We start from the raw sequence: 14,545 nt of genomic DNA on the forward strand, positions 1-14,545 counted from the left end.
TAGGACCAAGTTTTTTTAAAATGTCTAAAATCTGCCAAACAAAAATTCACAGCATTTACTGCTCTAACATCTCAACCTGCTTTTCCTAAAATATCATCTGCCCCTTTATTTTCAGCAGAGAGAATTTCCTATGCAGTTAATTGCTTGCTTTGACCCATTGAATATCTGCTATCATGGATTCAAAGGCAGAGCAATAGGTAGAAAAAAACATTTTGTTGTAAAGCAGTATATTAATTCTGATTTTCACACACAAATTTTGACAAGAGATGAAATTTGAAACATTTTTTATGGTTTTAAACAAAATGGTAATAATTTGCTTTCATTACAGAAGATTCACTATGGCCACATAAACTTCAGTTTTAGGAATTTCAAAGACACTGTTGTAAAACATCCTCAATTAGAGAAGGATAATTCACATAGGATTTTTTTCCATGAGAGAACAATGAAATTCATCAAGACATGGTTAACAGATCCCTGAAGAGACTTCAGTGCATTAAACCTGGAAAAGCTCTCCCTCCCTCAAAAAATGGAACAGCTTTCTAATCATGATAACCACAGCCATACAATACCATTCTTGCCAAGACTTTTCTTGCAAAATAAGTCTCAAATCTCAACCATCTCCTTATTTATCAAATTTGATAACTATAGACTGCTTTCTGTTCCTTACAGTAAAGACTCATTTTAAAGACTATTATTTTCATAGCATGGAAGAAAATATGGGTTCTATGAAGGAATCAAGGAAATACACAAATGTGCCATGTATTATATAGATGTATAAGGATTATATATTGAGGGCTAAGGCATAAGAATGTTGTTTTCTTTAGTTTCTGATTTTGTATGAATTACCATTACTTTCTTAAATGCTACCTAAAATGGTACTTCCTTTTTATAGAAGCCTTGGTTCAATTCGGGCTTAAGAAAGTGCAATTCGCTGCTAAATACTAAAAACAGCCATTAAAGTGAAACACACTAAATGGCAATCAATGTAAATCAAATCATTCGATATCTGTACAACACACTTTTTTAATATACACACGCGAAAACAATTTAATATAATTTATGCATTATTTTATTTAATACAATTTTATGAGCAATGCTTAAAAATAAATAAAATACATAAACACACCCAAATATAAATTTTTAAGACATATTATAGTGGCCACAGCTCAGCTATTGCTGAGCTGTGGCCACTATAATCTAACATAAATTTTGCCATTCAGGCAAAATATCTAAACATAAATTTTGCCATTCAGGACTCTGAGGGATGGCAAGGGGTATCCCCATGTGTTTTATTTCACCATTTCCTAATCCCCATATGCATTCTGCTTTTTTGATTACAGCCTCTTTTATACTGTGAGCAGACAGAAAATAATAAATATATTAAATACTTAACAACAAAAACTATTATATTTTAAAGAGAAAATTTTCACTAGCTGAAGAAATATAAACAATGCATGCACAGGTCAATCAGCAGCTATTTGTTTTTTGTTAAAGTGGAATGGTGCATATTAAATATTTAACAGAAACAAAAAACAAACAAAAAATCCACTCATATATTTTCAAAGAGAGTATTGTACAGTCAAAAGTCGTTAATTCGGACACCCATAATCCGGACCTCAAAGCTAAAATCTTTCTGCACATGCGTCGCGTTGACACATGCGCATAGGCATTTGCACGTGCGCGTAAGACCTTTACAACTGCGCATATGCGTGTGCACAAGCGCAGAATACGTTTTCGCGTGCGCGTTTAATGTATAACGGATGGTATAAGCTAAAATTATCTAATTATCTATTTCAGTTAATGTTGATGATTGCGTTGTTCCTTAATCTTCAAATTGGATCCGGCTTATTATTTTTTGCAGACTGTAAGAGCAATTTTATAAAAGTAAACTTGAATTTTCGATTATGTCAAATAGAATTTCCGATGCTGGAGCTCCCAAAGGATCTACAAAACAAAAGTATGTTTCGATGTCCATCAAACAAAAAGTGGAATTGCTGCAAAAAATTGATAAAGACATGAAGAAGGTGACAGAGAGGTTAGTGAAAACGAAAAATTTTCAATTGACCAGTTAGTCGGTATTCTCGGCACAGCAATTACGGGACTTCAACAGTGGAACTTTGTAACTGAACAAGAAATGATGTCTGTTTATAGAATTAAAGAGAAAGTATTATCCCATAAAACGAAGCAACTTAAACAACTTACATTGAAAGAAATATTTAATAAAGTAAACAAATAAATATTAAGCTTTTTTTTTTTTTTTTTTTTGTAAATTTTGATACCCTTTAAGATCATAATTGTTCTTTATTTCATAAATTACGGTTTCATATTTTTAATTTTAGAATTTCTGCATGCCATCTTACGAGATTTAAACTGATGATCTATAATCCGGAAAAATCGATAATCCGGAATCACCGAAGTCCCGACGAGTCCGGATTAATGACTTTTGACTGTATTAAATCTTTAACTATGAATTACTATTATGTTTGATGAAGGAGCAGAAATCATATGCATATTTGCAAACTGATAGCTTTTTATTTTTCACCGAGGCAGAAATGGATCTATTCCCATTTCTTGCCAAACAAGGGATGTACCTGTAAAAGTCTGTGGACATACTAGGCATATTTATAAATAGTCATAAATTTATTTTGTTTACTATAGTGTTTAATCATGAATATATAACTGAAGTGCTCACTTTCATGTAAAATTTTGGGTCAGTCAAACCATAACTTCTTCAGTTGTTTCAAATTTGCATCTAACTAGCAGTATAGCTTGCCATATGCAACAGATACAAGTGAAGCATGCAAACCTAAAACCTTTATTTATCATTTAAGCATAAATGTTTTGATACTGTTAATAATGTAATAATGTATTTTAAATAATGTAACTAAATATTAACAATCATCTAACTTAATTTCTTTTATTACTGAATAGCAAAACTTTTTCTATCCATTTAATAGTCATAGAGCTTTTAAAAAAGAATAATATGCATACTTCTGGCTTTGCTTCAACTGCAAAGTCTAACAGCACATTTGACTCCATAGACAACTGTGTATTACAACTTTTTGCTTCCCACTCACCTTTAATAAAACAAATCAAACAGTTATAAATAAGTTTCAATTCAATTTCCTCTTCCAACATATTACTAATATATAAAATACTGTATATATAAAAAGATATTTAAATAATTATTGAAACTACTCGATATTATCTCTGATTCTATTAGCATAATTCCTAATACTCTAATTCCATTTAACAGACTTTGACAAGGGTAAGTGAAAAATGCTTTGTCTTTTAGAAAAATTTAAGGCTGTTTCCAATTTAGTTGCAGAGAGTGTGATAAACAATGTGTATATTTTCTGCTTCAAATTACTAACCTCACAACAAACCTGAATATTTTGCCATTTTCCCCTAAATGAACTTTTTGGACTACTTACCGATATTTTATACAGAACCGAGTTCAAAATCTGAACTCATTAGGATTTCAGTGATTCTAGATCATTAGTTGAAATCTAGTTAGATGACCTGTAGAAATTATAAAATTAAAATATGAAAGAGTTGCTTTCAAAATAATGAAGCCGATTTGCCCTACAAAGAAACTTTTACAAAAAAAAAAAAAAAAAAAAAAAAGAAAAAGAAAAAGAAAAAAAGAAAAAAGAAAAAGAAAGAGTTATCTTTGCTTTATTTTCTCTCATGATGTTTTCACCTTGTGTTGTTTTCCCCACGACGTTTTGGGCGGACACTGAAAAAACCCATTTTGAATCCATTTTACAACACATTTGGAAAAGTCCTTTATTCTATCCATACATACAGATGTCACACACACACACACACACACAAAAAAAAAAAAAAAAAAAAAAAATTGTCAATCCAGATTCGGGAATGGTCAAAATAGATATCTTCGTTGAAATCTGATAAACGAAAATGTTCACAATTACAATACTTCTTTTACTTCATACAAGTAATTAATAATATAACTATCACCTCCTTATATTAGAAATCTATCTTTAAAGCAATAATTAGTTAACTGATTCAATCATGCAAAAAACTTCCTGCTTTCAGAGAAATGTATTCATGATGGGATTTTTTAGGGGAACTAGCTTGCATTCCCGTCATAAATAGGAAAATATGGTACTCACAGATTAACACAATCACCTTAGTAGAAGTAGCTGAATTTTCAAAATGTGCCAAACTCTGGCAACACATGCACAACAATCTTTCAGTCAAGCAATGCCGCTATTTTCGTATGTGTTCTTTGTTGTTATAATCAGAATTGCAAAACTTTTTATAAACAAATCATAATTTTTGCCTTTAACTTAAGTTTAAAAATATCATCTTCTGAAATTTGCCAGCAATGGAAGAAACTGCTGTTACATTTCTGCAGGAATACAGATTTTGCTGAAAATTCTCTAAAGGGAACAATGAGGAAATGTGTTTCCTAGATAGCTGCTGCTGCTGAGGATTGCATGAAGATGAGTTTGGACAATTCTTTGATTTTTTTTAATGCGAAAACAGATTGCTGTGCGCTTTGGAAGAAGAATAGCACAAAAAAAAAAAAAAAAAAAAAAAAAAAAAAGAAGAAGAAGAAGAAGAAGAAACAAAGATTTAGAAGAATTTAAGAAGTTTTTAATTTTTTTAATTTCATAATTCAAATTTGTATTTTAAATTGCTATGATATATTTTCTTTTCATATGCTGATAATGTTTACTGACTCACAATAAATATCAATAGTTTGAAAATCTTCCCGAAAACCACCAACTTGCACCTGATAAGTGACTTACTTTTTCAACTGTACAAAAACTACCATACTGTACTAGTGTGGTTGTTTTAATATTTAACTACTGAAAAAGATGTGAAAATATCATACATTCATTCAATAAAAACCAAACCTGATGAGTGGTTTCTCTCCAGCAACTGAGCAATTACCATTATATCAACTTTCACGAATTTGAGTCCTGTAATGATTCAAAATTAATCAATAAATATCTACCTAATAACCTTTAAAAACTGCAAATTCAGGGCTCAATCATACTTTATATTTCGTAACTTCTTATATTTTAAGACAATAATCTGATGAATATAATTACATTAGATGAAGTGGTAAATATCTTGAATTTGCATCTTCTAGAAATTTTAAAGTTTCTTGATTTTTATGCTGCTATACACACCAGTGTTAAAGTTGCATATTAGCACTCATGTTCAGTGAACTGACAAGCGCTTCATCTCTTTTAGGACCCAGTCATTTGCTCTTTTCTTTACCCATTTACTACTTATTCTTTCCTGGATAATCTAAATAGATTCCTGTTGATCTAAGTCTCTTAAACTGCTGATTAAATTAGTTCTTAAGTGACTAATATAGACTTAAATGCAACTCCTATTATTATTATTTTGGTACAATTTAGGATAAGAATACTTTCATTTTCTTCAACTGAAGTGTAAGTTCCCTGTTTCATATCAGGACAATGACACACTGTTTAAATCTTGGGTTTTTCTACCAGATAGCTTATTTTAAGGTACACATATTTACATAAACAACTAAATTCAACACCTTGAAATACAAATTCAATCTCGAGATCTGGATACTAGTATCATATATATTAGCTTTCAAAAGTTTAATCAATGTAAATTCCCAATTTCTGAAAATGTAGTTGAATTTCAGTGGGTGAAAAATGCCACAGATGCAGATGGCAATATCTAAATATCATATGTTACAGCCAACCATGATTGACTATCTGAACTAATGCTAATTAAGGAGTCAATGAAAAGATCAGCATTCTGAAGTGTTTGAGGAGTTAATTCATATGCTGATACTAAATTATTTAGAACCTTTCGTACAATAACTTTTGATGATATTCATGTATCTATAGCTGAAAGATGACAAGTGGCAGACAGCGAGTCTGGTTCGCTATCAGACACTATCAAGCAGGACAATCAAGCAAAGCTGTCGCATTTTTCTTTGCCAGTGATCATTTATAATTTCTCGAACGTTGAAACAACTCATTTGCTTTACACAAATCAATGTTCTTTCTAGTCTCTGCTTCAACTAGTAAAGCTTCTATTACTTTACTAACACAATAAAAATCTGATAAACTGCAAATAGCCATAATCCATGCTCATTTTTAGATGTAAATGAACTAATTCCAATTTTCACAAAATTCATAGCAAATTTTTCTTATACAACCTTTGTCAGAAATGTTCCCGGACAAAGGACATAAAAAAAATAGAAAATTGCATTTACCAAGTAATGATCCTAGCTGCTATCAAAGTAGTAACCTTGGTTATCTATACACATCTGCCAATATTTTCTGATGATCTTGGAAGTAAGCAGGGAAGTCTTCAACTGCGATGCTCACAAGCTCACTTTTCACAGCCCGTTGGATGTCTGCAATAATCTTGAAGAAGCTTTCATTTCAGCCAATTTTTCCTCATGGAAACAAAAAAAAGTCACAATTATCTTCCACACAAATGTGGGATCACTTCTGGCTCTATCCAAACGATTCTTGCATAAGTTTCCATTTTCCTAAATCTTCATGTAAAATCTGATGACATACATCACGATTTAAATTCAGTTCTTCTAATATCATATGCACAGTTACACGATGTTTTTCTTGCAATAACTACCTTGGACATTCCCCGTTTGCATCGGTATGTGGTATAAACGGGTGACCAACTCTGGGATTGTCCTACACTGAATCTCTGCCTTCGCAAAATTTTTTGTGCCACTCGAAAACATGACTTCTTGAAAGTTCCTTGCCTGCATATGCTTGCTTAATCACGTTCCATGTTTCAAAAGGGGTCTTCTCGAGCTTAACGCAGAACTTAATGTTCACTCTTGAACTCAACGTACTCATGTTCATAATCACCTTAACGAATGCGACGACAAGAATCCGAACAATGTGCTGCTAAGCACAGCCCTACCACCTACTAATTTTGCATGGAAACATGGCGCAAGTCTTAGAGCTTTGGCAAAATTTTCATAATGTGCAGCTTGCTTCGCATTCTTGCTACGTTTCTCGCACATTATAAATATTTGTTACATTTGGAGTTGAATGAGTAAATGAAAGGGTACCCCCCCCCAAGTTGATGAGGCAATAAAATATCTTTATTTATCTAATGATGAGCTTGTTGGTGACCCTGAATTAGATAGGGAAAGCAATTGTAAACTTATCAACTGTATGTATGATCTAAATACCGAAGATGGAAGTTATGATGCCAAAGAAAGAGCAGGTGAAGATGAAGCAGTGCCACAGACTCAAATATTGAAACTGATAGTATAATAGAAAATACAGTACAAGGTCCGTAATTCAGACTCCTCGGGACTTCAGCGATTCCGGATTAGGGTTTTTTCCTGATTATAGATCATCAATTTAAATCAGGTAAGATGGCATGCAGAAATTATACAATTAAAAATATGAAACCATAATTTATAAAATAAAGAGCAATTATGATCTTAAGGGTATCAAAATTTACAAAAAAAAAGTTTAATATTTATTTGTTTACTTTAGTAAACATTTCTTTCGATGTAAGTTGTTTAAGTTGCTTCGTTTTTTGTGCTAATACTTTCTCTTTAATTCTATAAACAGACATAATTTCTTGTTCAGTTACAAAGTTTCACTGTTCAAGTCCTGTAATTGCTGTGTTGAGAATACCAACTAACTTTTCAATCAGAATTTTTTTGTTTTCAATAACCTCTCAGTCACTTTCTTCACTATCAAAAGCGACGCATTACGTGCATGCATAAAGCATACAAAAAAAAAGTTTGTGGCTTTGAGGTTCAGATTATAGATCATTTCGGATAATGGACATCCAGATTATGGACTTTGTACTCTATTTCAGAACTAGGGAAAGCTAAATTAATGATTCTCAAGTAACTTCATATTATATTAAATGGGGTAAAGATGGTATAAATTACATGCTGTTTAATGATATTATTTTTCAGAACAGTAATAACATAATGCACCCGCAATGTTCCGATCTTGAGATCTCCTCGCGCTTAATACAAGTTTTTTGTATATATATTTCATTCAAGAAATTATGTAAATCATTATATCAGAAACCAACAGGTAAGCGGAGCAATGTATACATAAATCAATGAACAGCAAAACCAAAAGGTTGCATATGCTGTTGGAAACCACCTGATGCCGTAGAAATTATGAAATTTTTGGAAATTATTTTTGCAGTGGGGATTATCCAAAGTAATATTTTGTGTATTGTGGGATTAAAAAAGAAATGTAGACTATGAATTGCTGCTCTCATATCAGACAATACTTTTCCTAAATGATAGTTTTAAAAGCAAAAACCGATGCAAGGCATCTAGAACAGACCAATTATCAAGGGGTTGTCTTCTATCAATGACAATGCTTCGCTCCCTATTTTGACGAATATCAAAGACTTAACTGTTTATGTCAATTCCCCTTATTCATCAGATCTTGTCGACTCAGACTTTCAGATCACTTCAAAATTCTCTGAAAGTCTTGGAGTTCCCCTTTTCTGGAGACTATCAATAGCATTTCAGTAACTTCTTTGTGAATAAACTTTTTAAAAACAGAAATTTTCCAGCTTCCAGAGAGATGGGAAAAAAGTTATAGAACCTACGTCAGGAACAATTGCTATGTGAATGGTGCAGGAAAATGATTAAACCATGAAGGTATTACACATTATTAATAACCAACATATTGAAAATATACAATATTTATTACCTTTAGTATGAACACGGTACATTATAAAAACTATTTTTTAACACAAAAGTCATGCATTGGACTTCGCTTTTTGATGAACTGCACTTTAGCCGAAAATGACGTTTGGGGACTTAAAATGTTTCAAGGTGTGTACAGTTTCCAATTTGCCCACAAAACACTTTCATAAGTCTCAGGGAAACTTGGCCCTATGTCTTGTTCAATTTTATATATTTCCAATGTTCTGCACTTAGACTTAAATTGAAAACTAACAGAGAAATTCCTGAAAGTCGATAGGAATAAACTAATGCACATCAACAGAAATAAAGTTGCTACAATTTCAAATAAAAATAACATTTTGAAGTGATAATAATAATGTAGATGTGAATCAAAAAGAGACATATAAACCACTACATTGTCAAATTTATAATCCAAGAGAAGGTAATGAAAATAAAAATATACTGTATTTGAGGGCATATAAGACGCACCCTTATTTAGAAGGCCACACACAAGGAAAAAAAGTTTCAATAGTCCGCACGAAAGCACGGTACCACAATAACTTAAAATGTGGTTTCTTTTAGTTCTCATGTTTCGTAAAAGCCAAATAAACAATCATTGAATGCAAATACCAAACATATTTTATTACGGAAAATTAACAAATGGCAAGCTATTTTGAACATGATATGTAAATTTCAATAATGAATAAATGAATGAATGGCAAGCAATCAAACATAATACAAAATAAAGCAAAAACAACAAAAAACACAGATTCAAGGAAAATGTTGCCTATCGTGAAATTAGCCTTTAATCACTTTCAAAACCATAAAAATCCTTTTCACTAGCATCGTTATCGAAAACGAGAATATCGTCATCACTACTGTTTCCGTCATCGCTAGTATCACCTTCTTCAAATAATGCGTCGTCTTCTGTTCCGTTCAGCCTTTACGTCCTCCCAAGATCTTTTTACCCATCGCACACTTGTGAAATAGAGGGCTGCTTCATTCTACCTGAGGGTGTGAGGGCATGATGTGGCTCACCTATCCACTTGTTAAATCGTTCTCCTATCCACTTGTACCATTTTTTTCTTAAATGGCTTATTCACAGATACATCTAAAGGCTGCAATTGGCTAGTCAGTCCACCAGGAATGACAGCTATCTCGGTTTTTAACTCTCTCGCTTTATTCTTTACGGTTTCAGTTCTATGGGCGCTAAGCTGATCCAAAACCAAAAGAGAGGGTTTTCTTAAGAATACACTAGGTCGCTTCGCCCATACGTTCTGTAACCACAGTTTCATTCCAGCTTCATCCATCTAGCCTTTCGGATGAATATGAACAATTACACACGTTGGAAGTTTTTCTTTCGGATGAGTTTTTCTTTTGAATATGAAAAATGGCGGTAGTTTTGTGCCATCAGCACAACATGCTAGAACTACCATACATCGGGTTTTTTCATTACCTGTGGTTTTTATGGTTATTGATTTAGACCCTTTAATATTCACAGTCTTGTTGGATGGTACATCAAATGTGAGTGGAATTTCAACCATATTTCCTATTTGACCGAGCTCAAAAGACGTTTTCTTGCATGTATTTATAACAAATCTATGAAATGCTAGTATTTTTTTCTTCCTAATCTGCTGGCATTTTCTGTGCAATACAGTCAAAAGTCTTTAATCCGGACGTCCGTATTCCGGAATGATCTATAATCCGGACCTCAAAGCTACAAACTTTCTGCGCATGTGTCAACGCATAATGTGTTAGTGCATGCGCATAATACCTTTACTCATGCACATATGCATCTACGCATGCACATAATATTTTTACACATGCGCGTTTAATGTATAACGGACGGTATAAGCTAAGCTAAAATTATCTAATTATCTATTTCAGTTAATGTTGCAGATTGCCTTGTTCCTTAATCTTCTAATTGAATCCAGCTTATTATTTTTTGCAGACTGTTAGAGCAATTTTATAAAAGTAAGCTTGAACTTTCGATTATGTCAAAAAGAATTTCCGATTCTGGAGCTACCAAAAGGATCTACAAAGCGAAATCACGTTTCGATGTCCATCAAACAAAAAATGGAATTGCTGCAAAAAATGGATAAAGGCATATCCTTTGATTCTCTAACCATTCCGAAATCTGTTTATCAATTTCACGCTGCTCTGCATTGGGGGGGGGGACGCACAATGAACTGGAAGTTGATCTGTCAGCACTATCCTTATCTTCAGGGCAGATGTTTTTATTTTATTCGGCTTATAATTCCTTACTAAATGTAGTATTTCATCTCGATGTACTCATCTTTGATATGACTTAAATCAAATTCCTCATCATTATAAATATCAGGAATACACATCAAATAGTTTTCTGCTTGCAATTTTCTAATTTCGACTATGCATAATGTATGCTTTATGCATGCGCACATTGAAAGAAATGTTTAATAAAGTAAACAAATAAACATTAAGCTTTTTTTTTTGTAAATTTTGATACCCTTTAGATCATAATTGCTCTTTATTTCATAAATTATGGTTTCATATTTTTAATTTTATAATTTCTGCATGCCATCTTACCAGATTTAAACTGATGATCGATAATCCGGAATCGCTGAAGTCCCGACGAGTCCGGATTAAAGACTTTTGACTGTAGTTGTTTTTATGCGCATTGATAAGCCTTGCCTTTTCATGAACCTGTAGCACCAGCCTTCAGACCCTGAAAAGTTTTGATTCCCATGTTTTTCTGCAAATCCTTTGGCCTCACTATCATTTTGGTTGGAACACTTCTCCCATATATCCTCTTATCTATCACCCACATTTTTACGGCATTTTCAAGTTCAGGCCAAGATGAGGCTGGGCATCGAAGGTTATGTTTTTGTGTTTTTGCAGTCTTCAGTTGATCTTCCTGCAGTCACCAAGTACATATCATTTTTTAGGTAGGTGGTGGACCGAAATGCCTTGCTGCTGCTCTGTTTCCATGCACTTTGGCGTAGTTTAACACTCCTAGTTTATACTGAATTGCATATCTTAATCTCTTGTTTCCTGTAGTCATATTTTCCAGGTTATTTTTTTAAAACAAATAGTTTTAAGCACCAATACCAACACGCTTATACAGAGTAGCACCGATACCGACACGTGCGTCGGCTGAGTCAAAGAAAGTCTATGGAAAGAAGGAAAGGCTCCATAGACGTAATGTGACCGTCAAACCTGTTCGAACTTCGACATCAGCTTCGAGCTTTGCCGCTTTTTGGCGACAGATATTTCACGCATGCACAAAATAATTATGGCAGATGTAGAAAAAGTTATGTGTGTCTAGACCTTTATCCGGGCTAAAAATAGCATCCAGTATTGAAAGTTAACCTGTGTCCTTCACGTATAAGACGCAGGTAACTTTTTTGAGACCAAATTTAGGAAAAAAAGTATGTCTTATATGCCGTCAAATACGGTATATGTTACTTCTGATTTCTCTCTCAAATGATCTGTATGCGAAATGCTTCACCAGGAGTATAATTTACAAGTGATTGCACAATAAAATAATAATTCAGAAAATGGCGGATGCATAAATAAATAATGCTATTTATGAAGAATTTCATTCAGAATAAAAAAATCAGATACCATTGAGCAATGATCATTGCAAGAACTAATATCACTCCAAAAGTTCTACAGTTGTCAGTTTCACCTGATGTTAATCCTGTTTTAGCAAAAACAGGTTACATTTCTAATTAAAGCATCAATGTAGCACATCCAATTTTAGAATTAATTAATGCTGAAAAATATGATAGTTGATTCAACGATTACTGCTGCAAAATAGATGACAATACTTAGAGTATAGTGATCTTCTACATCTTAAATATTAATGTAAAACAATAGATGCATATATATATATACTTTTAATTGGTGCAGGTGAAATAGCACTGCTGGCTTCAGAAGGAGTAGAGAACCCACATGCTTGAGAAGGGGACCACATAGTATCTTCATTAGAATTCATAGCAACTTTTACTAAAGATCCTGAGTCAACATTCATAGACAAACTATTGCTTCTACAACTCAAGCTCTCCAAATTAATAGTATCTAAAATGGGGGGAAAAAAGCAAATTTTATCTCTATGTTTAAAGAAATAATTCTTTTATATTAGCATACAAAGTTTAATTTTCAAAAATAGCTTTCATTTCTTCATAACTGCAAAATATACTCACCAGATAAAACATTATAACCATCTCTACACCATGGCAATGCACTTGTCAAAAAGATGTAGATGACATATAACAAAGATGTTATTTAACATCTACCAGGGATAATGAGGAATCATCTTGTGGATTGCAAGTGCAAGTAAAGAGAAAGGTTGCCATTTTAAGCAATTTTGATAAAGGACAGACTGGGATAACCTGCAGCTAGGAGTAAGTACCGCTGAACTGGCACTATTTATCAGGTGCTCACAAGATTCCTGGTTGGATGAATCACAATTTATTTTACATCATGTCAATGGCTATGCCATCCTCCAGGTGAATAGTATGTGTACTATGAGACATAAAATGGCCAACAGTGGAGGTACCATATTTTAAAAGATATTCTCATCAGCATTTCTGGGGCTAATTATTATTGTAAAACACACCACAGCAGCTGTGGATTGTGTGAGCATCATAGCTGACTAGCTAAACTCTTTCTTGGTTTCTATTCGAGAAGCTAATGGTCCCACTCACAAAGACTGAAATGTCCTACAATGATCTGAAGAACATGGTAATGAATTCCAGTTAACAACAACTGGCCTTATTTACCTTGATGAATATTGATCCTAAGCACATCTGGTATGTCATGAAGCAGCAGCTCAGAGCTCACAATCACCTTGTAATACATTGGAATTGTGTGACTTCCGCTTGCAAATCTGGTGTTGGTGTATTTAATTATGACAAAGCGCACGAGGGCTATCTGCCTAAGGGGAGGGATGCCTTCGTGGAGGACTTTCTAAGGGAAACTGGCTCGTATACATGTTACAGATGGGGAAAACCATGAAAATTCCTATGCAGCCAGCCCGTTCGCGGGATTTGAAACTCGGACCGAACTACCAGCGTTCAGCGACTTTACCGCTCAGCCGCTGGTGGGCCTCACTTGCAAATCTGGTACAATCTTCTTCTGGGCACTTACCACAGACTGGCAAAATCCATGCCATGGCAGGTTGCAGTAGTTTTACTGGCAGAAAGTGAAGTAACATCGTGTTAAGAGAGGGCCATAATGTTTCGGCTTCTTGGTATATATTCAAGGGTGGAAAATGTTTTTTTTTTTTGCAGAAAAGCACAAAGGATTTTTTTACACAGTTTTTCACAAATATTTTTAAAAAACTTACAATATTTTTAGGACTCTCTTGCATTATCCTCACATATTTCTCACACTTTGTTACCCTATAAAATTTTTCTTTTCAAATCCATAATTATTAATTTGAAATATACAACATATACAAATTTTTTACGGATACTGTACTATTCATCATGCTGCATTAATAAAGTAACCCTTCAGAAAGAGTCGTAAGACAAACGAATCAAATTTCACAAATATCGAAAACTAAACAAATCTACGTTAAAAAAGTACCTTTTATAAGTAAAAATATTTAGCATAAAATTCAGATTTGAGATATGCTGTCAAATTAAACACATTAGCAATGACCAAGACTTTAATATTAATTTTAAGATACAGCTGTCTGCATTTTAATGTAGAGTTTGTATATTATGCAAAGCTTACCGACTTGAGAAAATTTTTATTAAAACTTGTATAACAATATATCTTCCAAAGTACAACTTGTAATGCATTCATATCAAACCTATCTAAATAAAAGCTCTACATATTTTCATATTAAAATATCCGAAATTATGCCAATACATATCAATCATTAAG

The 14,545-nt window shown here is 33.1% G+C and overlaps 1 protein-coding gene across 6 annotated transcripts in view; it reads right to left on the bottom strand.

The window, feature by feature from the left end:
- The window catches only part of Tsc1 (tuberous sclerosis 1 protein hamartin), a 187,061-nt gene that overhangs the window by 83,425 nt on the left and 89,091 nt on the right, over nt 1-14,545 (bottom strand). For all 6 annotated transcript variants that reach the window (XM_085814963.1, XM_085814960.1, XM_085814962.1 and 3 more), the window contains 2 exons: nt 12,548-12,730; nt 2,992-3,077 (listed from right to left, as the gene is read on the bottom strand). In XM_085814963.1, the coding sequence (XP_085671089.1) occupies nt 2,992-3,077; nt 12,548-12,730 (269 nt within the window). The remainder of the gene's footprint in view (nt 1-2,991; nt 3,078-12,547; nt 12,731-14,545) is intronic.

The sequence above is a fragment of the Stegodyphus dumicola genome, chromosome 4 (genome assembly GCF_044657685.1).
Source record: "Stegodyphus dumicola isolate Sdum_Otavi_A_Nest chromosome 4, ASM4465768v1".
Taxonomy (NCBI): Eukaryota; Metazoa; Arthropoda; class Arachnida; order Araneae; family Eresidae; genus Stegodyphus; species Stegodyphus dumicola.